Below are 22330 nucleotides of genomic sequence, written 5' to 3'. Positions count from 1 at the left end.
CATAGAAATTACTTTGAAGGCGGAGGCGCAAGCGGTGAATCCTAAAAGCTAATAGGACCAAAATCCTTAGTGGTCGCTGCGCGCTGCGATAGGCTGAGGGGAAACAAAATTGCAGTTGTATTGGTTCCATGTTTCATTGATATCGTCACTTTCATCAAAGAACGATTTTCTCGTGATCCCCTTACTGATTCCTCCCTCCTAAATCTGATCGGACCCGCATTTTGTCCCGCATGTACCCACATCAACCTACAAATCAGAAGTGAGGTTGGGCGCAGTTGGCCGGGATTGCCCACGTGAGCCCCAAATAACGTCCAATCAGATCAACTATGTAGATAACGTTCCAGGTCATGGAGCTGGAGTTTACCGATGTGTTTGGCAATAACGGCTTTCCAGGACGGATCTTGGATTAGGTTGCAGGTTCGTTAGAGATTGTGACAAGCAGTGAATCATTGTTCATTCAACAGTATAAGCGGTCAGAATGAATTTTTCGGAAAGAAGAAAGGAGGAAAATAGGGAGAAATATAAACAACATTCCAATACGGAGGGGAGGGGCGTGTGACTCGAGCTTTCCCAGCTGCATTCCCAATCAGTCACGTACCCCAAGCACTTACTCCTGCACAAATAATACATATACATTCCAAGTTTGCCTTCACAAACTGCCCAGGTGATCTTACATCATTACACAGGAGGTTGACACATTAGACCTCTAAGAATCATGTACCTTGTACTTCTCAGCGAGAAGGTACCAACTTGAAAAGCCAAAGCGAGTCATCGCGGTTTAATATTTCTGCCCCTGCAAAAGCTAGACGTTGCGACAAAACAGTCCTTCTGACAATACATCAGAGCTAGCCTGAATAAAATCACTTTCAAATTCAGTCCAGCATCTGTCACGGGTTTATAGTCCCCCACAACCTTATACGGCGGCTTTCTCTGATGAATTCTTCACAGGACATCCTCGTGCACTAGGCCGAGTCCTCAAGCAACCCATCGAGTAGATATAAGAGAGGTGATAAGTCCATGAATGTCAGATAGTTTGATGTCAGAAGGTGGTATAGTTGAAACTTTGATCCCAATAAGCATGGAAATATACATGGCCCTAGCTCGGGGAGGTGGAAAGATACGCGACATGTTCTCTCACCTAACTACTGCTATCTGCTGGATACGTAAACAAAGGCTTGATTCGAGGACGTGGCACATATTCGAGCTTCCCGAGGTCAACAACCTGAAGTGTTGTCATGTAGCTGTTGTGAAAGTCCTTAGTCGATATTAGTGTAGAAGCATCCAAAATAAACCAATGTCCCCACCTCGGTGTAGTATAACGCCTCAAGAGGGATTCCGAACTGATTTCCATGATAAAACCTTCTCATAGCAGCTAAAGGTGAAAACTAAAAGTTATCCAAAGGGTAGCATAGTAAAGACCTCGGGCATTGGCCATTTGAGACGCCGCTTTTCCACAGACAGGGCCTGTGCACATATTGATAACTTGAATACAGCGCCTGGTTGGCTACCATCCATAATAGCTCAAGTGGAAGTCCGATAAACCTTTGCCTTAGTGTGTTCTGTCCATCGTCCTAAGCTTTGGGTTTTGATGATTCGTGAACTAGAGATGACGGGTCAACTTCTCCTAGAAGTTTAGTCAACTCAACCGCGCTGGTTACGGATGTTGAACCAAAGCTATTCTGAGTTGACATTTTGACATCCGAGTTTGAAGTTTTGGAGTAAATAAAATCACACAGCCAGAAGTTGAGGCTATAATAGGCCACTGAAGTACACCGCAGCTGTCTGAAATAGCCCTGTGGCCTCCTCGTTTCCACCTTTCAAGTATAGATAATCGAAATCAATCTGATTAGATATATAAAGTTAAATTACAAATACCTAGGTAATAACAAGGGGACTACATATGTATTAAGTTGTATGGCCCGTCCTTGGAAATGCTTAGCCCATTGCTTGTCTCCTCCAGGACTGCCCCACAGGAAAATCGAAAATTCTTATCTTCACAATTTTTCCCTTTTTTTTCTTTTTTCCCCTCTCAGAGACACACTCTCTTTTCTCGGTAAAATGTCTCCAGCATGACTGGCTTGCCAGGTCGGGTTTTAATCAGATTCCGATTTTGAATTTAGAAATGGAAGAGGACCTACAACTCAATGGCACCGAGCGCATTTGCGTTGACGGGGAGGTCGCATTAATTCCCTCGCCCACCAATTCTCCAAATGATCCACTAAACTGGAGCAGCTGGAGACGGTACTGGCATTCATTTTTGGTCCTTGTGTTTGTTGCCCTGACAGCGGCAACCGCCAACGATGCCGGCAACGCTGGAAATGGCATGAACGCTGATCTGGGTATCACCTGGGACCAGATCAACATTGCTGCAGGAGTTTTGTTTGTCGGCATTGGATATACCACATTGCTCCTCGGCCCAGCACCTTTCTTATATGGAAGACGTATCTCCTATCTGATTTGCCTGGCGTTTTCCGTCATCGGCTCCATCGGGCTAGCCCGCACACAAAGTGTCGGGGACAACATTTGGAGCCAACTTTTCGTGGGCGCCTCCGAATCCTGTGCGGAAGCCCTTGCCCAGCTGTCTCTTTCTGATCTGTTCTTTCAGCATCAAAGAGGTCTGGTGCTGGGATTATACGTTCTTGCCACGAGTATCGGTACATTCACGGGACCCTTAGTGTCCAGCTTTATCGTCGACTCTCCCATCGGGTGGAGATACGTGGGCTGGCTTGCTGCAATCATATCCGGGGGCTTGATCGTTGTCTTTTATTTCACATTGGAGGAAACATTCTTCGATCGGAACAACCCTATTCACGGACATGATGCGCCTCCTGTCAAGGCTGAGCCCACCTTGAATGACGTCCCGCTGGACAAAAAGGACAAACCGATTGCGAGCGTGCAGCCGACATCCTCTGACTGTGAACTCGACGAAGAATGCGGCCAGGAAAAAGGAAAGACATATTTCCAGCGCATCGCCCTGATCACCCCATCGCCAACCCTGGTTGGGACAGGCTTCAAGCAGTATTGCCGCCGCCTGTTGCACACGCTGCGCGTCTTCACCTTCCCCGCAGTCCTCTACTCGGGCCTTCAATGGGGTGCCCAAGACGCCTGGCTGACCTTCTACCTCACTGTTGAAGCAGACAATTGGTACGGGGGACCCTGGAACTACAGCGACGCCGCAGTGGGCATCATGAACGTGCCGACCCTGATCGGGTCGGTCCTCGGCTGTATCTACGGTGGATGGTTCTCCGATTTCTTCGTCATGTGGATGGCCAAGCGAAACAAAGGCATCTTCGAGGCTGAGCAGCGTCTCTGGCTCTTGTTGCCTGTTGCGTTTATCGGCCCTTCTGGCCTCATGCTATTCGGGATCGGCTCGGATAAAGGCTGGGACTGGCATCTGCCGTATCTTGGACTGGGATTCATTGGTTTCGGCTGGGGTTGTGCAGGCGATCTTAGCATGGCATATCTCATGGATGCATACCCGGATATGGTGCTGGAGGGCATGGTCGGTGTGTGTGTCATCAACAACACTATTGGTTGTCTTTTCACATTCACCGCCCAGAATTGGTTGGATGCTCAGAGTCTTGCACAGGTTTTCATTGCGATTGGCGTCTTGAGCTTCTGCTTTATTATGACTACTGTCCCGATGATCTACTGGGGCAAGAAGTGTCGGAAAATGACTCGGAAGCAGTACGAGGCTTTCCTTATGCTTCGTGATGGACCTTCTTAATTGAGGGTATGTCTGGCTCGCCATTTTGTCAATAAATTCTCATAATATTTGCAATAATCTGTGTGTTTTGGGGGCCAAACTGAATAAGAAGGGCCGAGTCTGCCCTGACTTGAATTTACCATTTCTGCTTAGCTGCACTAGCTAACCATTCCTGCCTTACACTTGCGAGCCATCTTGCAGTGGTGTTGGGCTGTAGCAGAGAAAGAAAGGGGGAAAAAAACAGTAGAGTCTTTCTCATTTAGAACATCTTTGTCAATTGTATGAGCACCAATCATCTTCGTGGTCAAGTCTTTGATGCCATGTTTATGAGTAATTTGGAGACTCCAACGCAACTCAGACATGGCGCAATTAGGGTAATCTTAATGCCCCGCAGAGGAAAGTAACTATCAGGTCCTCACAATTGTTCGGAAGGTAGTACTGTACTCCAGACCAAGTCAATATGCGTATGTCGTTCGTCAACACTTTAATTTGGTCGGGACGCAAACTAAATGACACCCGTGGACATTTCCATGCAATGAATAATAAATTTCAGAAAGAATATCGACTAAAACTTCCAAGATGCCAGAGTCGGGTAAATATTCTTGAGGCGTACGTAGTCCTCCCGCTAGTTCCCAACCATCTGGGGCCAACTACGCAAGCTGCCCCGTCATCCTCCATCCAAGCTTTTTTCAGATGGATCACCAATTAATTTCAAGTCCACACCTAATACATACAACTGTTGTAGCGATATTCTATACATCCACATGTCTCTCAAGCCAGCTCCACTATGTTTTCTATCTACGGGCCCAATCGTTATCCCCCGATGTGGTGGCTGGATGCATTTGCGTCGTAGTCGATGTGATGTTCCAAGGTTGAACATATCAACGCACATCTAAGAATAAAACTAACGGACCCATGTTTATGTATCTGTTGCCCTCGCTTGTTCGCCGAGGCTAAATCCCACTGCTTATAATTCCTGGGGCTTCGCAGTTTTCCTCAATTTCTGTTGATCGTTGTGTGCATCTATTACTTCACTCGTTCACTCTATTGCTCTACAGGTTTCAATATGGTTTTTAAGTCTTACTACCAGTGGGCTACTCTCGCCCTGGCTGCGACTGTTGCTGCTCAGACTACCACCAGCTGCAACCCTACGAAGAGTATGGACTATCTCATGTGATACGCCAGGAAATCGCACTGACAGTTCGTTTCCAGAAACTTGCCCAGCAGACACCGGCCTGAACAAGTACCGTCTGAACACAGACTTTACCTCTGGATCTCTAGGTCGCTGGAACACCACCGCCGGCACCGTAACCAGCACCGACCTCGGCGCCAAGTTCACCGTCTCCGAGCAGGGTGACGCCCCGACAATCGAAAGCGAATTCTATATCTTCTTCGGTCATGTCGACGTCAAGATGAGAGCCGCAAACGGCACCGGTATTGTCAGCACCTGGATCCTAGAGTCTGATGATCTCGACGAGATCGACTGGGTGAGTCCACCGGCAGCTGAAGCCACCAAACCCCATCCTCCAAAAAAGAAGCAACCGCTAATATAAGAAATAGGAACAAATCAGCACCTATGATACTGAAATCCAAACCGACTACTTCGGAAAAGGCAACACAACCTCCTACGACCGCGGCACCACCGTAACCGTCTCAACCCCAGAAGAAACTTTCCACACCTACTCAATCGACTGGACCTCAGAGCGCATCGAATGGCTCCTAGATGGCGAAGTCGTGCGCACACTCGAATACGCCGACGCCGTCGACGGCACAAACTACCCCCAATCACCCATGCGCATCCGCATCGGTATCTGGGCCGGCGGCGACCCGGATAACTCCGAGGGCACGATCGAGTGGGCCGGCGGCGAGACTGATTACACTCAAGGTCCTTTCTCCATGTACGTTGAGTCGGTCGATATCATCAACTACAACCCGGCTTCCGCGTACAAGTACACCGATAAGACTGGCGACTATACAAGTATCAAGGCTACCAACGCTACTACCTCGACTAACTTGAGCTCGTCGAACTCGAGTTCTATTATTGCTTCGAGTAAGACTTCTACTTCAAGTAAGACTTCTGCTTCGAGTAAGACTTCTGCTTTGGCCAAGGTTAGCTCGTCGTTGGTTGCTTCTTCGTCGGCGTCGGCTTCGGCGGCGGCTTCTTCTATTAGCTTTGTCTCTGCTGCGCCGGTTTCTTACTATACTTCTATTTTTGCCATGGTTGTCGGCTCGCTTGTTGCTGGCTTGATTCGATTTTAGATGGTTGTGTTGATGATGTAATAGGTCTGGGTGGTTTGTCGGTGCGACCTGGTCTATAGATATACGAATTATTCTTATTTTCCAACCACTCCTTTTGTGATTTACTGTTGCAGCTAGGAAGATAAGAAGAATTAGCCGTAAAATATAGATGTAAAATGTGCAAACCAACTTTTCTATATGTACCCGATAATGCCTATACATTTCTGCCTTCTTATACATCATTACAGTCCGTAGAACCAATGATCTCCTTCCAACTATCAAGCATCTCCTGTTCGCGGGCAATACTCCCCCCAATGGCGGCCAAGGAATCTCGACCTAGGGCTAATCTTCCGGGGAGACTACGTCCCTCGCAGCGACCAGTCTTAGTGAAAGCCTCGAAGAGAACTTGAGCGCCCTTAATGGGGTCACCGGGTTGATGGAGACTGTAAGCAGCGAGGGCATCGCGGGTGGCCTGGGTGCCGGCGTCTAACTCGAGAATGCGGTTCTTGGCAGTGATCTTGTGGCCACCAGTAAGGAAGTTGGTGCGGAAGTAGCCCGGCTCAACACAGGTGACTTCAATATTGAAAGGAGCTAGTTCGTTGCGTAGGGATTCGGTGTAGATCGCGATAGCGGCCTTGGTAGCGCAATACATACCCGCCGCCGGGGAGCCCTGCCAGCCGCCGATCGAGCCAAAGTTAGCGACGACGCCGGATTTGCGGGCGCGCATAGAGGGGAGAGCCGCTCTAAGGACGCGGATCTGTGAGAAGACGTTGACGTCGAATTGGTCCACAATTTCTTCGTGGCTACATGAGTTAGACTTGCATTAGGCCTTAAATATCGCTATAAATAATAGGGCTTATTCACCTGCACTCTTCTACACCTCCTTCCAAAATATACCCCGCGTTGTTTACCAGAATGTCAATTGGACCAATAGTAGAAACAACGTCGTCGATAACCGCTTTGACTTCGGCATCGCTGGCTTGCACATCAAGCTTCTTCGTAATAACACCTATCGAGGCCAGATCGGATAGCTTTGAGGGGTCGCGCGAGGTGGCAACGACAGTGTCCTTGTTCTCAGCGGCCGTAATGGCCAACTGGCGTCCGAAGCTGGAGGAACAGCCGGTGATGAACCAGATACGGGGCATGATGGGTAGCGAATTTGACTGGTTTTATTTTTAATAGATTTAGAAAGAATGAAGGTATAGAAACCAATTTAGAATGATAAAACAACCAACACATCCTGAAACTTCAACTATATATGTATGCGTCAACGAAAGTCCGATATCTCCGGATAACTCCAGTTGTCCTAGTTATCTACTTACAAGGACATTACTTCTCATTCTCCGTCGGCTAGCGCTAATCTCCGTATTTTGCGCTAGAGTACGGAGTATACAGTGTCCCTTTCACCTCGTCGGCATCTTCATCTGCTACCACCTGCACCAACTACAATATCCACCAACTACAATATCCACCAACTACAATATCCACCAACTACAATATCCACCAACTACAATATCCACCAACTACAATATCCACCAACTACAATATCCACCAACTACAATATCCACCAACTACAATATCCACCAACTACAATATCCACCAACTACAATATCCACCAACTACAATATCCACCAACTACAACATCGCCGTCCAGGTCAATGACACAGTTGAGAGATATACCTCAGGTCTACTACGCAGAGCATTAAACTACTATACGCCTTGGCTGCCAAAAAATCCTAATATCCAACAGCTACAATATTTCGGTGATCCTCTGCGTGCCGCCCAACACTGACCTACGATCAGACCCTATCCAGCTGTTAGTGCATAGAGCAACATGCAATAAGAACATTGAATGCATAAGATGCTTATATGTACGAGGCTAGAATTAAACCCTACTCAGCAAGTCAGAAATACAGGCACAGCAAATAACGTACAATGAATGCCCAACAAGAAATGATTTGTATGGTGGTGATCAAGTCAAACAATAAGTCCCAACCACCTTATGTACAGCATTCCTTTAAGGACTTTGCTTTAGGCCGATTTTCACTTTTTTTCTATTCAATTGGAGCATATGAAAGCGAAAAGACAGAGACAATAATTATAGGGGGCAGATTTAAAAGGCAGAATGATGCAGGGGTAGTAGCCGTGTCAACGCGTTAATTTGACGACACACCGACCGTGTTTTCCACTCAAATCAACTTGGCAGGCTTGGAACTTTGTATCAGCGCATCAAATGAAATCTTTAGTAAGAGGAATTTTGAACGATCGCCTGCGTGCGAGCATAATCAGAACACATCCAGGGATAAACCCCGACTATCGCATCCCTAGGGGGGCCTCACCAACGACAACAATCTTTCAATTGAGACAATCATCAACATTGGACCCTGGCTCTACCAAAGAAAGGCCCCTATCCTTTCCAACAACGGGATTCCCAATCATCGAAGCAGACCAGCCAGCCGAAGAAGAACAATTGTTCGACTACAGCGCCTATCGATACTACCCAGTACATATCGGTGAGATCTTCGAGGACCGCTATCAAGTATGTTCAAAGCTAGGCTGGTGTAGTTCTTCGACTATATGGTTATTTCCTCCCCGTTTCGATAACTGATATTGCATTATTGCAGAGACAAGAAATATGTCGCATTAAAAGTTTATATCCACAACTCGGTATTTCACCGTGAGCTCCCATTTTACCAGCACATTGCTCCCCACATGTCAAGTGATCATCCAGGGAGAGAGAATATTCGGCGATTCCTCTATTCTTTCACGGCCACTGGCCCATATGGCAGACATATCGTACTGGTTCAGGAACCCGCGTATATCAGTGTATTCGATCTCAGAGAAAGAATGCATGAAAACAGATTTCCAGAGGAGATGGTCAAATCTATCCTGACGGAGTTACTCCAGGCCCTGGATTTCCTGCATACCGAATGCAAGACTGTACACACTGGTCGGTTATTATCCCATGTTCAAGTGTTTATCGCTCTTATTTGTTTACTCACCCTCAATAGATGTTCATGCCTGTAATTTACTAGCATGCGACAACGAGAGCGAGAACGCCAAATTCAAACGCATTGAGGAATCGGAAATGGCCTCCCCCTCGGCACGCAAGCAGGTATCGCATGACAGAACTATTTATCTCTCGCGAGCCATGCTTCCGACGGAGGGACCGTTGCGGCTTTGTGACTTCGGTGAAGCTAGGATTGGGCCTGGGCCCTATGACTATCCGGCCATGCCGATGCCATATCGCGCGCCTGAGATAGTGCTCGAGGTGCCGTGGAGCTATCCAGTTGATATTTGGTGTGTTGGGCTTACGGTGTGTTCTGTCTATATTCCACTTCTAATGGTTTCTTCTTAACACAAGTGCTGATTTCTTTAACGTAGGCATGTGATCTTCTCGGCCTGAATAGGCTGTTCAGTGCCGACCACACGGCCGGCGATATGTATGAGGCAACCCACCTTGCAGAGTTGATTGCTATCTTGGGTCCGCCGCCTGCTGCGTTTCTAGAGCTCAATCCTGAGATGGCGGTTCAGTTCTGGGATGAAGATGGTATGTGGGGTTGCTTGATACATTCGATCTGTGACAAGATTTATTGCTAATCTGATTATCTAGGGAGATGGAAGGACATTGTCCCCATTCCTGAGACGGGCATGCTCGAGTCACTAGAAGGTCAAATGGGTCTACCTCTTGCATTTGTGAAGTTCATGCGCAGAGCCCTAACCTGGATGCCGAATGAGAGAGCAAATGCTAAAGATCTTCTAGAGGATCCTTGGTTGAAAGACTGATGTTCTATGTATGATATCGGGACTGCCTGAGAACAATCTCTACTCAAACCATTCCTAATTGTTCTTTTGGTCTAATTTTTATCATTGAATTCGGACGGATTCCAAAATGAACGAACTACAGGTTCGTTGGGCCGAGTGTAGACAACGTTTTTGGTTTCAGTTGAGGTGTAGGGATTGATAGATCTGACTACACCCATGGTTTGTGCATGTTGGCCGCTCTGCGTCCAACTAAATCCCAGAAAAATCACAAAAGAAAAAGAAGAGAATTCGATTCAACACCACAATTACCAAAAACAAAAAAGAAATTGTTGTGCATCATCCGTGAATCGAACACGGGCCTCGTCGATGGCAACGACGAATTCTACCACTAGACCAATGATGCTAGTTGATGTGTGGAGACCCGGGTCTTGGCTATATGAGCGGATTGAATAGTTTTGTGTGTAAACTCCACTATTTCTGTTGAATTGCATGTCACTTAGTTCTTTGATATCTATTGAGATATATGCTATGGTGGAATACTTGAATATCAGATTGAATACTAGAATTAGCTTGTATCCTTCGTCCAATATCTTATTCCCGGGATTTCGGTATTTCGTTGCACCATGTGTTCGGACTATAGCCGAAGATATATATCCCCGATATATATCTGGGATAGATTTCAATTATTTTCCATTTCCTCTCATATCAACCTGAAGATATTTGTCCCTACAAGATAATAAATAGATATACTGAAATGATGTCGATGAGATAAAAATGTAGTTAGTCATTAAGACTTGAATAGATGAACAGATACTTCAAATGCAAAAGAGCCAGCCCCATTGAAGAAAGGAAAAATATGCAACAGAAATGCAACAGAAATGGTATATATAGAGAAATCACTGTTCATCAGTGCTCGGGGGGAGGAGGAGGGTTGACGATATTCGGTATTGCCGAAGAAAAAGGATATTGATCGTCAAAGTGGTCCAGCTCACTTCCGTCGCCACTGTACCCAATGTTATCGCGATTGTCATCGATGATGCGTCCGTACTCGAGGAGAAGAAGATAGAGATAGATGTCAAGATCTTCGTTGCGTAGCGCGTGCTGCGCCCATTCCCGACTTTGAGATGCAATCACCTCAGCCTCAAAGTCATGCTTCTGGATGTACGGCTCGTTAACCGAGAACGCATCCACCGGGGATGCCTGTGGATCTAGACCAAGGAAGTAGGTCATTAATCCGTATAGGTCATCGTAGCGATTGTCCATGGGGACGAAGTGACGCCAGGGGAAGAGCCGGGAGTCATGCCATTCTCGGAAAATAGTTGCCTTGATCCCCAGGGATTTGCTGAGCTGAAAGGCGCGCCACCGACCGGAGAAGCTGTGACCGTCAATGTCGATGAGGTATTTTGCCTTGAACTGTTCGCTGAAATCCTTCGGCTTTTTGTAGGTCCAAATATCGTCGTAGAAGGAGCAGTTCGGGATGCAGCCCCAAGCCTCGGTGAAGCCGACATCGAAGTGGTCCAGTGAAAATTTGCTTGGGTAGAAGTTGGGATAAGCACGATACTGCCCCAGGCTGGTCTCGGAGAGGATAGAGACCGTCTCTGATCTCATACTAGTGTTGTTGGTAATGTGCACAAAGCGTTGGCGGTGCATATGCTGCCAATTATCTGCAAGTTGAACACCCCCAGAGGTGACGCCGCGCCAGAGGAGAGTGTCCGATTTGTCTTTCCAGTCATAGTCGTGTCGCGAATTGTACACGTACCGCTTGTCGTTCATGAAATACATATTCGCAGGGAAAAGGATATCGTTGTTCACGCTAACCTTGCACTCGCTGAAGACTGGGATCAGTTTCCTTGTGATAAGGTTGCTGGATGCCGAGAACAAGAACCCATGGTTCTCCCCAAGAACGGGACCGACGGTACAAAGATCAGAGGAAGCAGTGAAGTTAGTGACAAACCCACCCGAGGGCGATTTGTATAGCTTATCGGCATCCTCTACAGTGAGATTGTCATTCCGAGCGGGAGAGTGAGGGTCACAGGACTCCTTAGCGAAGTCCATGTATAGCTTTCCAGCAATCGAGAACCAGGACGGGTCAACATGATCATCGATGCTGGAACCCTTTTTAAACAGATGGTTCATGCCTGGAGTGAATCGATCCTGCGCATCGCTGGGTAAGCTTCTGGTGAGGGCTTCGGTGCGGAGGTATTCCTGGGTATCCTCAAACGAAACCATGACTCGCGGTTGATCCATAATATTAAGCGCAATATCCATGTCCGGAAGATACCGAGCAATGCGTTTAATCGACTTCCGCAGTGTTTCAACTCTCCACCCCTCAATAGGGGAGTAAACAACCTTCTTATTGCGGATTTGCACACCTGCAATGCCGTCGCTGGATTGTAGTTTTGCTGCCATCTGTCGGATTTCAGCCGGAGGAACTGCCCAGAAAGGCCGCAAATCGCCCGTAATCTGCTGGAAATCGTCCACGTTATGCGCCTTCTTTTTGCGTGCGAACATGTACCATTCCTTGAAACCGGGAGGTGGGTGTCGTCCATATGTCTCACGGTATTTGGCGACTGTTCGGCGGAAACTTGCTGAGCGACCATTATCATATTTCAGCCATTTTAGATTCGCTTCCCTCATCAGGTCGGCGATAGGGTGTTCATCGTGCGCATACTCTCCGAACACGGGTTTTGTTGTTGCGGCGAAGAGACTCAGATTAGGGAGGCGGATCACAGAGTTGTCGACAACATGGGTGAGGAATAGGATGTTGATGAAGCATATGGAGGTTGCTGCGCAGGCCAGTAGCAGGTAAAATGACCTGCGATTCCGAGGGAACGGGCCGAGCATTGAGAATGGTTCCCAAGATCGGGAGCTACCTAGGTTCTAGCCGCACACTCAATTTTGACGATCTTGCAGGGATTATTGAAAAGAAAGCACGAAGGCTATGAAAAGAAGGTGAAAAAGAACATGATTGGAATAAACACCTAGGAGTTGAGAAGAGGAAAGAGAAAAAGAAAGAAAAAGTCGCCATAAGGCCCCTTAGCTTCCCACTTCTCCAAAGCCCGTCCCAAGACGCCAAGGGTTCACAAACAAACATCATACTAATAGAGTTCTTGGCTGGTCTTTTCCAAAGGTTATTTAAAATTAAAGTATTATTTTAAGAGAACTAGAAGGGAGCTGTTAGAATCAATATTATACCGACCTACTTTGTATGGACAACGTTGTATAGAATATGTAGATCACCTTACTCCCTACAGGAGAGGGGGTTGATCAAAGGAACGTGGCCGAGCAACCCGTGGATCTGCCCAATCAGGAACCTTCGAGATGGAGCAGAGGCCGAGTCCAATTTGATTTGGATACGGTCGGCTCTTTGTGTATCTGCCAAGCATTACAATATACGACTAACATATTACATATTTGCACTATAATTATTTTCCAAAATTAGAGAATGGAGCAAGAATTTCAAGATCTATATACAACATTAGCCTTAAACATTAGGGTTATTGGTCTTCACGGACCGGGCGGTGAGACATTCCTGACTCGGCTCTTATATAAGCAAGAATTTTGGATGCCTCAGGCACAAATCCGTAGCTAAGAGCTGTCAATGCGACTCTCACACATCTTCATTACGACTTCTTTCAGCGCTCACAATTTCTCCCATGCAGATGACGTGATCAATAACTACTCATGGGTGACTGTCCCATCCGAAAATTATGGCCCTAAAACGTACTCGCGCCGCGCTCGAGGCCGATCTTCAAGCAGAGCAATCTCCATACGCCTTCTATGGAACCCCGTTACCACCACTTGAAGAGGGGGTCCGCGATGACGGATCCTTTGTGCCAATATGGAAACAAGAACTGAGGGACGAACATGGGAACAAACGTCTTCATGGTGCCTTCACCGGTGGATTCAGCGCGGGGTGAGTAGTCTCTAAACCAATGACCTCGGAAGGACAACCACTGACATCTGCTAGATACTTCAACTCCGTCGGCTCGAAAGAAGGATGGACCCCCGCGACGTTTGTCTCGTCCCGCCAGAACCGTGCCAAGAAGGCCGAACAGCAACGACCCGAAGATTTTATGGACGCGGATGACCTGCGGGAACAGGAAGAAGCCAGACAACTACAGACCGCCGATGAATTCGCCGGCTTCGGCTCGACCGAGCTAGATGCTACACGCAGAGCAGGACTCATGGATATATTGAAAACCGGCGGAGAAACCATGGGAGTGAAGCTCTTGAAAAAGATGGGTTGGCGCGAAGGTCAAGGGATTGGGCCTAAGGTGCGACGCAAAGCCAATCTGGACGAAATATCTGCTCCGGATGGTGATGCGGAGGAAACACACCTTTTTGCTCCTGAAAACCCACCCATGGTTGCCTTCATTCGCAAGACCGACCGCAAAGGTCTTGGTTTTGAAGGCGAATCGCGCCTAGAGTCTCACAATGCTTTGCAGCCCATTCCAGATGTCGAGGAATCAGACTCATTCTTTGGGGGGCGATTGGCCATTCAAGGGAAAGCTCAGCCCCCAAAGCCGAAGGAATCACGGCGGGGAGGACTTGGGGTTGGCCCTCTCAATGACACTGGGTCGGACGACGAGGATCCTTATTCCTTGGGTCCACAGATCTCATATAACAAGACCATTGGAGGAGATAAGAAGAAGAAGAAAAAGGTCAAACCAGAACCAACAATCGCGTCATCCAACCCACTTTTGAATTCAAAACCCGTGTTCATATCGAAGAAGGTGGCCGCATCACGAGGGATTGGGGGTTTCAGAAAGTGCCGCGACGGGCGCCTACCGCTAGATGGATTCATTCTTGCCGATGGCATCACGGGACTGTCGATTTCAGACAAGAAATACGATCCCCCCGTGATACCCGAGGGGTGGAAACCAGCCAAGGAAATCTCGTCAGAAAAACGAGACCAATCGAATTATGTCTCTACAGCTGACGCCGCAAAAGCCTCGTCGCTTAATCCCACGTCCAGAGCAGCACTTCTGGGCGAGGATCAATTGCCTGGGAAGTCTATCTTTGATTACATGACCCCTGAGGCACGAGAGAAGATTGCCAAACTTACCGGCAACACCAATTTACCTCCGGCTTTAGGAGAAAAGGCACCCAAAGGATACGAATTCCCTGAATCACAGAAGCGCAAGGATTTTTGGGACCTCGTGCCAAAACTCGACAAACAGATTGCCGCCCAAGCCCTAGCTCGGGCCGTTAGTGGGTGGATGCCTTACCAAGAAGATGAGAAAAAGCGTGCACGCTACCAAATATTCCTCGAAGTCAGTGCTGGGATTCGCTCTACCCTCCCAGAACGGGTGGAAGGGTCCAGCACCGATGAATGGGTTATAGAGATGCAAGAATTTGGCCGAGCTGCAGAGGTCTTCAAACCCATGTCCGGAGTTATGGCATCCCGATTTACCTCCTCATCGACCGCGCCCAAGGTTGTCTCAGATGCCCCCGACTCTGCAGAATCTGGGCTCAGCAGGCCCGCTGAAAAGCCTGACGATCCCGCAGTAGCAGCTGCCAAAATTGGCATGTTCGGCCCAATGACTCGAAGCACAATCCCCTTTTACCCATCTCGTCTTCTATGCAAGCGATTCAACGTCAAACCACCAGAGAATGTGCAACTTGACCCCGGCGAACGGCCTGGAGCCTCCAGTTCCGGACCTGGCACGCACTTCCAGTCCGCTGGATTCCAAGCTGACACTGCGCCAAAGCAATTGGTGTCGCAAGATATCATGAACCAACTTCTCATAGACTCGTTAGGTTACCTACCAACAGCAGATGGCCAGGATCCATCTGCAAGTGGTCAGCCTGCTAACGCGGCGCCACCACCAGTAGTTGTTGAACCTGAGCGCAATGATGCCCTGGAGGCAGAGCGGCCCGGCGATGCTGTTTTCAAAGCTATCTTTGGGAGTGACGACGAAGATGACTAGAATTACTTATTTGTATAATCCAATGAGAATTCATGTATTTTTTTTAGTTATAACCCTGTACTCTGTACGAATTAAGCAATTGCGCTCTGTAGATAATTCAATGTTGTGTGACTGCTGGAGTCGTCCCGGCGGCATTAGAAGCGCGAATGGGAGAAATTGTGGAATGTAGCCTTGTTTCTCTTTGTTTCTGTTTCTGTTTCATTTTTTATTCCTTTTCCTTTGACGGCCGCCTCTTTCTGCCTCGTCTCTAATTTTTGCCTCGTCTCTCACCCAATAGGTCTGTGCTCAACCTTAAGGATCTAGTTCGCTTTAGAGCGTTGCCACTACTCCACGCCAACCCCTCTCAAGCTATTTTCCCCTCCTCACATGGAGCTGCTTGATCGCAAGCAAGATGGTAAGAATCCGACCCCAAACCCCCGAACCCCCGAACCCCAGAACCCCAGAACCTATACATATATCATCATCATTAAGACCGGTGATATTTCTTGGCATCGCATGTCACACGACCTAAAGCCCCGGCTCTCATCTCCATACCATGCAAACCCGCAATGGCCCCATAACTATAACTAACAATCCCCCCTTTCAACACAGGGCTGCTGCGAGTCAGTACTGTCGCGTAATGTCGACGACCAACCCCCAACCCAAGAACGCATCTCACATACAACAGCGACGAGGGATACGAGCGACCGTTCCACGCAGCCAAGGCAACGAACGCGGCGCCCCCCCAATGTCCCTCTAATCGAGCACTACAACGAGCCAGTACGCAGCCATGTGTGGCGCAGCAAGCGACGAACATGGACGCGCGCACAGCTGGACCGCGAGCGCGCCGAGTTCTTTGAGACGCGCGTTGCCGGCAGCCCAGAGATCTGGGCTGCTGTTTCGACAGTGATATCATTGATTCGAAGCGGTGACTTCGTTACTGCGCAGGGGATCATTGATGCTGCGGGGATTACTGTTCCCACCGGGGATCTTTGTGAGGGTTGCTATGATGAGCAGGGCGTGCTTTACAGGGTTCCGCAATGTGTTGTTAGTGATCCGGAGAATATGGCTCCTTCGTCTTCGCGGACGGCTAGTGAAGATGGCGGTCCTGCTGGATCTGAAGAGGAGCCGGATACTGGGACGCTCTCCGATGGTAAGCTCGCTACGGATGATGCTTCCGGGGACGAGTTGATTTCCCAGGATGTTGAACGCCGCCGTGATGAGAAGGGGAAGACGAGTGAGCGGGATTTGATCCGTGTGCTTGCTCGTTTGAGTGATCGTGGAGGTCCGGATATCTTGCTTTCTATTGGTAAGGGTCAGACCGTGGGGTTCTTGGCGAGGAAGGTGCATCAGGAAGCCAAGGTTGGTATTTGTTCTTATTGATTTGTTCGTTTCGTTTTGTGGACTGTTGCTGATTTGTTCTTTAGCTCAAGGATGATAGGCGCGTTCGAATCGCTTACCTAGGTCACTTGCTGAATGAGCGTGAACCGCTCGTTGATCAGGGGTGGAAGACTGGCCATGTTGTCAATGCTTTCGTCGTTTCCCCCGTTGATGATCTAGGCCTTTGACACCGATCCTAGGAGGGCTTGCTTCGGAACCTTTTTTGAGGCATCGCCAATCGCCCTCTACCAACGTCACTCCTTTTCTCCCCCTCTCGATTTGGACCTCCAGCGTTCTGGCGTTTCTGTCATCTGATCTCTTTTTTGCATAATACCCCGAGTCTTTTCTTTTGTTTTTTGCTCCAGGTACAACCTGGCAGATACTCTTCTTGCGCCCATCTTCTGTTTATCTGTTTACTTTGGCATCTTACTTGGGGATATTCATACCCGAGTGAAAGCAAACTAGCTCTCAACACGATGTCATCGCTCTTGCCTGTCGAATTTTGTGCATCTAATTACTTGATTTACTTATGACCATGCAATGTCTCCATTCTTCCAAGGTTCCAAGGTGTGTGTCATATTCTTATGTAAACCCAGGCTGGCCACCAGGTACCCGTGGACCTAGGTACATAGAGGCCCTACACCTCCATAATAAGCATTTCAAGCTAGCTCTGCCACATTTGACCCATCACTTCAAGTTCTGAAAGTTGTTTTAGCGAGCTCTTTACCGATTACCCACCACGCGATCGGCACATGCAGGCGTCACGTGCCATGACGTACGTGGAGTACACACCAGGACTATCATAACCCCAAACCTCCTTTGGCGTGCAGCTGGTAGCTCTCTCACCCCCGCGTGTTAATATCCCACATTCTCTTATAAATCTGGGGGTATGGACAATCCACATAGCCATAATATGGACTACGAAGCAGACCGTCAGACACGCGAAGTATATCGATATTTCCAGCCAGAAAATCCGGCGGCGCTTAATGCATCACTTCAATTTGATGACCATGTGGCGTCAATAACAGATTTTTCAAGAGTGACGACCCCTTTTGCACCCGATGCCTCTGACTCAGAGAAAAGTTTCGCTGAAGGTAGCTCTCCGTCAAGTCCAAATACAACTTTGACTTCTTTTGCACAACTGGCCGCTCTACGCCTGAACGCACAGCGTGCTTTTATTACGTACATTACTCTCCTGCTCCAGCGTGGGACTTGATCTGACTTTTTCCAAAGTGTATTGAACACCGACTCTCAGTTTATATTGGCTGAAGCCACAAGAAACACCAATCTTGGAAGCTCAAAGTCGTCTATCGGAGAAGGAGATACACTCTTCGCTGGAACATCGACATTGTTAGATGCTTGGAACATATGCCAGGTAAGCCGATCTTTGAAATATTGCAATATTTTACATATTGACGCCTATTTCCTCGAATAGGAAACAGTTGCAATTGGCTCAGACAACGAAGATGGATTGTATTCATTTTTGGTTGTCAACGATCTTCAACAGGAAGAACGATTCAGAGAATTGCCTTTTGTAACAAAAGATCCACACTCCCGTTTTTATGCCGGAACGCCCCTAACCAGCGATAGCGGTATCAATTTGGGATGTCTGTTTGTATTGGATTCTGAACCCCGCCAAGGGCTATCTGATATCGAAAAGGATACATTGGGAAAAGTGGGAGAGTTGGTTATGGACTATTTATTGGTTAGCCGTCAAGCCGTAGAAGGGCGACGCGCCTCGCGGTTATCGCGTGGCCTCCATCTTTTCGTCGACGGCAACTCCAGTTTTGCCAGCAACGCTCACATGTCTTCTCGGTCGAACAGCTCAGCACAGAGTTTGTCCCCGGGAGCATCACCTCACCTCAGAGCCAGCAGATCTCCAATTTCCCAAAACGATGGACTAGATTTTCGCTCAGCACGCTCTGGATCGGGAAATGCGTCTCAAAACGGCGATACACAAACTTTGAACCAAGATTCCAACCAGAATGACACATGTGTTCCCCCTAGTCCAACGGCATCGTTGCATGGCTCACGACAGGACGACAGTATCTCGGAGGACCCCTCGAGTAGCAACCACTGGCTTTTCCAACGTGCTGCGAACCTCTTGCGACAAAGTCTGGACTTGGACGGTGCTGGCGGTGTCATGTTCTTGGAGACCAGTGATAACTCCTCCGAATATGTCGCAGCCGGTCATTGTGACCCCGCTGAATCCATAAATCCTGCTCCTATTCTTGCGCTGTCCACCAGAGATGATCCATTTTCATACCAGGCAAGCTCTACGTTGTCAGATCCTGCTGTCAATCTTGACAAGGTCTTCCTGAAACAGTTGATGCACCGTTATCCTAAAGGGAAACTCTGGTCATTCCACCGCGATGGGACATTTTCAACTTCGGAAGATCAGTTAGCCGACGAGTCTCGGAAACAAAGGAAGAAGTCCAAGGCTTCGGAGACCAGCAACCTGAATGAGTTCTTCCCTGATGCATGTCAAGTCATGTTTGTCCCACTGTGGAATGCCACAGATTCCCAGTGGTTCGCTGGGTGCTTTTGTTGGACTCCCCGGCCAACGAGAGTTTTCAGCCCTGCTGTTGATCTGAGCTCAGTATTTGCCTTCGGATCCTCTATTATGACCGAATACAGCCGTGTTGAATCAGTTATCGCAGACCGCCAAAAGGGTGATTTTATAAGCAGTATCTCTCACGAACTACGCAGCCCGTTGCATGGTGTCTTGGCTGCCGCCGAGCTTTTCGGAAGTACTGCCTTGGACCAGTTCCAGGAGACCCTCCTCGATACGATAAATGCGTGTGGTCGAACTCTCTTGGATACGATGAACCAAGTTTTAGACTTCAGCAAAATCATGTCATTGGAAAGACATAAGAAAACCTTCAGACGTGGAAAAGATCCGTGGAAACCAAGACCCTTTGAAGAACCTGTGGCGCGTCTGGATGCATTGGTTTTGACAGATGTGGCTCTTTTGACAGAGGATGTTATAGACAGTGTGTGTTTGGGTCATTCCCATATACAGAGGTCAGCCACGTCCACCAATCGCCCCACAGATATCTTGTCAACACTGCCTTCCAAGTCAGCAAAAGCGGACAGTCAAGTTGGTCCCATTTCAGGAGTGGACGTCGTTGTTGACATTCCTGAGGATGACTGGATGTACAAAGTCCAGCCGGGGTCACTGAGACGCCTAATTATGAATATCCTTGGCAATGCACTGAAGTATACCAAAAAGGGTCGGATCTCAGTCTGCATTGAGGCCACTGAGCACTCAAAAGGTCGCTCTCGACGCCAGGGTCTCGAAGATATGGTGACATTGACCATCTCAGACACGGGTAAGGGCATCTCGACGGAATATCTTCGGAAGCACCTATTCACTCCGTTCTCACAAGAAGATCCGCTGTCAGTAGGCACTGGTCTGGGTCTATCAATTGTTCGCGCCATCGTGAAAACTCTCAACGGGAAAATTAAAGTTCGAAGCCGACAGGGCGAAGGCACTATTGTCAAGGTGTCACTTCCTCTCGAACGTCTAGTTGGGGATGAAAACCCACAATCGACCTCTCATAAGGAAAATTCAGACCAAAATACTATACTGACGGCATCTTCTCAACTCCGACGTGTCGGCTGTAGTGGGAAACGTGCTGCTATCTGGGGAATCGATCCGTCTCGTGTCGGCGAGCATCAGTTCTGGGCTTCCATAGCTCGGTATATCACGGATTGGTATGGTCTGCAGCTTGTCCCTCTGTCTGCCAATGAGCCTATTGATATCCTGTTTGCGGACGGAAGGGATCTGTTAGGAAAAGAAATAAACGGTTTCCCAGCAAAATTACCAAGTTTACTCGTCTTTTGCAGCGAGACAGGCGATTATGGTGATTCTAGGGCACAATGGTCACAACTTGCTGACTATCTGGCAATTCTTCATCGGCCTTGCGGTCCACGAAAACTTTCTCGCGGTATTCTGAGCTGCCTGGATAGAAGACCGACAACCCCTACGTTAAATCGGCAGAATTCCGGGCAAGGCTTAGTACTTCCAGAGCGACCCTTTCTTGCAGTCTTGGATTTGCCAATCGAACAGTCCAACTCCTCATTACCAGTAAATTTACGATCACCAGATGCTGAACCATCAATCCCCATGGCGGGGTCCAGCAATCGCACCATTGATCATACAGAGCGCAGCGCTTTTGTTTTGACGTCGCGTACTGACAGCTCTGGTCGCACAATATCTGGGGGTACTGACTCCACCAATGCTGGGTCTTCTTCATCTACTCGATCTTCATCTGGCGGCTCAGGTCATGTTAGCACCTTATCTGGGAGCCAAAGCAGACCTCGGGTCTTGGTGGTAGATGACAACAGCATCAACCTTCGCCTCATGATGACTTTCATGAACAAACGAGAAGTCGTGGTTTTAGATAAAGCCGAGAATGGCAGAGTGGCCGTCGATGCGGTTGAAAGGATGTCACAGGGATATGATCTTATTTTCATGGACATGTCTATGCCAATCATGGACGGATTTCAGGCGACACGCGCCATTCGTGCGATTGAGAAAGAACGGGATGACTGTATTCCGGCAACAATCATCGCGTTGACAGGACTCAGCAGTCCACGCGATGAATTCAGAGCCTTGGACGCAGGAGTGGACCATTTCCTTATGAAGCCTGTTTCTTTTAGGGAAGTATCAAGGCTTATTGATAAATGGGAAGCCAAACTGGCGAAATAAAATATGGCGATCGGTATCTTACTTGATGCAGGCTTGCCACCCAGACGTGGAAGACCACGTTAATGATCATGGGTTTCTTACATTGGCGTTTTCGGTTTCATTGGCGTTTTCGGTTTCTGTCTCCATACCCTTGCTGCTATTTGGGCTGCACATATGATGGACGATGAGGAGATGATGGCACGATTCGATTCATTGTCTAAGGTTTTTTCTATTGCGCCCCTACAGCTTCAGGGGCGATTATATCTACACACAACGCTCAGTGGCGGTAAATTGGACGCCGCAAATGGCTACTTTTGATGCCATTTCCAGCATTCTGTTTACTAGAACGGTTGATCATCACGATCCTGTTATTCGGACTAACTTTTCTTTTACCAGGCGCTTATTGGGCGCTGCTCACTAGGCGATTAGTCCTATTTTGGTAAGTAGTCACCCATATCTCTCAACCTTGGAAGTATGAACGGCCGCATAAGGCATATGTATAGACCACTGACCCATAATCGATGGCTTGAATATGCTCAAGCCTCTAGAGAGGGACTTATGAGGTAAGCTTTGACGATGGATTGATGCACTACCTAGGTACTTGGCTACTCGTTACCTATGTAGCCCATCTATAAT

At 48.1% G+C, this 22330-nt stretch overlaps 8 protein-coding genes across 8 annotated transcripts; 6 read left to right on the top strand and 2 right to left on the bottom strand.

Annotated features, from left to right (window-relative positions):
• Positions 1-2122: 2122 nt before the first annotated feature.
• N7471_003280 (uncharacterized protein) lies at positions 2123-3727 on the top strand (the record flags this gene model as incomplete). Its single annotated transcript, XM_057276000.1, has 1 exon — positions 2123-3727. The coding sequence occupies one exon, from the start codon at positions 2123-2125 to the stop codon at positions 3725-3727; it is 1605 nt and encodes a 534-aa protein (XP_057140638.1).
• A 1045-nt stretch (positions 3728-4772) lies between these two features.
• On the top strand, positions 4773-5965 carry N7471_003279 (glycoside hydrolase family 16 protein; the record flags this gene model as incomplete). Its single annotated transcript, XM_057275999.1, has 3 exons — positions 4773-4863; positions 4919-5193; positions 5267-5965. 3 exons carry the CDS (start codon positions 4773-4775, stop codon positions 5963-5965), a joined length of 1065 nt encoding a protein of 354 aa, XP_057140637.1.
• Positions 5966-6176: 211 nt separating this feature from the next.
• On the bottom strand, positions 6177-7089 carry N7471_003278 (SDR family oxidoreductase; the record flags this gene model as incomplete). The annotated part of the gene is made up of 2 exons (XM_057275998.1): positions 6177-6747; positions 6809-7089. The coding sequence occupies 2 exons, from the start codon at positions 7087-7089 to the stop codon at positions 6177-6179; spliced, it is 852 nt and encodes a 283-aa protein (XP_057140636.1).
• Positions 7090-8273: 1184 nt separating this feature from the next.
• N7471_003277 (uncharacterized protein) lies at positions 8274-9730 on the top strand (the record flags this gene model as incomplete). The annotated part of the gene is given in 6 exon segments (XM_057275997.1): positions 8274-8483; positions 8500-8524; positions 8595-8894; positions 8956-9260; positions 9329-9494; positions 9558-9730. Coding segments are annotated over 6 exon segments (1179 nt in total), but the record flags the coding sequence as incomplete, so codon positions are not given.
• Positions 9731-10615: 885 nt separating this feature from the next.
• N7471_003276 (Lipopolysaccharide-modifying protein) lies at positions 10616-12553 on the bottom strand (the record flags this gene model as incomplete). The annotated part of the gene is made up of 1 exon (XM_057275996.1): positions 10616-12553. One exon carries the CDS (start codon positions 12551-12553, stop codon positions 10616-10618), a length of 1938 nt encoding a protein of 645 aa, XP_057140634.1.
• Positions 12554-13347: 794 nt separating this feature from the next.
• N7471_003275 (uncharacterized protein) lies at positions 13348-15695 on the top strand. The gene is made up of 2 exons (XM_057275995.1): positions 13348-13625; positions 13680-15695. Exons 1-2 carry the CDS (start codon positions 13420-13422, stop codon positions 15640-15642), a joined length of 2169 nt encoding a protein of 722 aa, XP_057140633.1. The 5' UTR covers positions 13348-13419; the 3' UTR covers positions 15643-15695.
• A 338-nt stretch (positions 15696-16033) lies between these two features.
• N7471_003274 (uncharacterized protein) lies at positions 16034-17189 on the top strand (the record flags this gene model as incomplete). Its single annotated transcript, XM_057275994.1, has 3 exons — positions 16034-16036; positions 16234-16983; positions 17049-17189. The coding sequence occupies 3 exons, from the start codon at positions 16034-16036 to the stop codon at positions 17187-17189; spliced, it is 894 nt and encodes a 297-aa protein (XP_057140632.1).
• Positions 17190-17722: 533 nt separating this feature from the next.
• Positions 17723-21884, top strand: N7471_003273 (CheY-like superfamily). The gene is made up of 3 exons (XM_057275993.1): positions 17723-18183; positions 18235-18376; positions 18437-21884. The coding sequence occupies exons 1-3, from the start codon at positions 17891-17893 to the stop codon at positions 21713-21715; spliced, it is 3714 nt and encodes a 1237-aa protein (XP_057140631.1). The 5' UTR covers positions 17723-17890; the 3' UTR covers positions 21716-21884.
• The last annotated feature ends 446 nt before the right edge of the window (positions 21885-22330 follow it).

The sequence above is a fragment of the Penicillium samsonianum genome (assembly GCF_028829775.1).
Source record: "Penicillium samsonianum strain IBT 33392 chromosome Unknown utg000002l_segment0_segment0, whole genome shotgun sequence".
Taxonomy (NCBI): domain Eukaryota; kingdom Fungi; phylum Ascomycota; class Eurotiomycetes; order Eurotiales; family Aspergillaceae; genus Penicillium; species Penicillium samsonianum.
Note: the sequence above shows the minus strand (reverse complement) of the source record. Positions and strands in the feature narration are given on the sequence as shown.

Coding starts and splice junctions, on each gene's coding strand:
- N7471_003275 (XM_057275995.1), top strand. CDS start 13,420: ATGGCCCTAAAACGTACTCGCGCCGCGCTCGAGGCCGATCTTCAAGCA. Junction 13,626..13,679: donor ACCGGTGGATTCAGCGCGGG/GTGAGTAGTCTC, acceptor GACATCTGCTAG/ATACTTCAACTCCGTCGGCT.
- N7471_003273 (XM_057275993.1), top strand. CDS start 17,891: ATGGACAATCCACATAGCCATAATATGGACTACGAAGCAGACCGTCAG. Junction 18,184..18,234: donor GCACAGCGTGCTTTTATTAC/GTACATTACTCT, acceptor CTTTTTCCAAAG/TGTATTGAACACCGACTCTC. Junction 18,377..18,436: donor ATGCTTGGAACATATGCCAG/GTAAGCCGATCT, acceptor TTCCTCGAATAG/GAAACAGTTGCAATTGGCTC.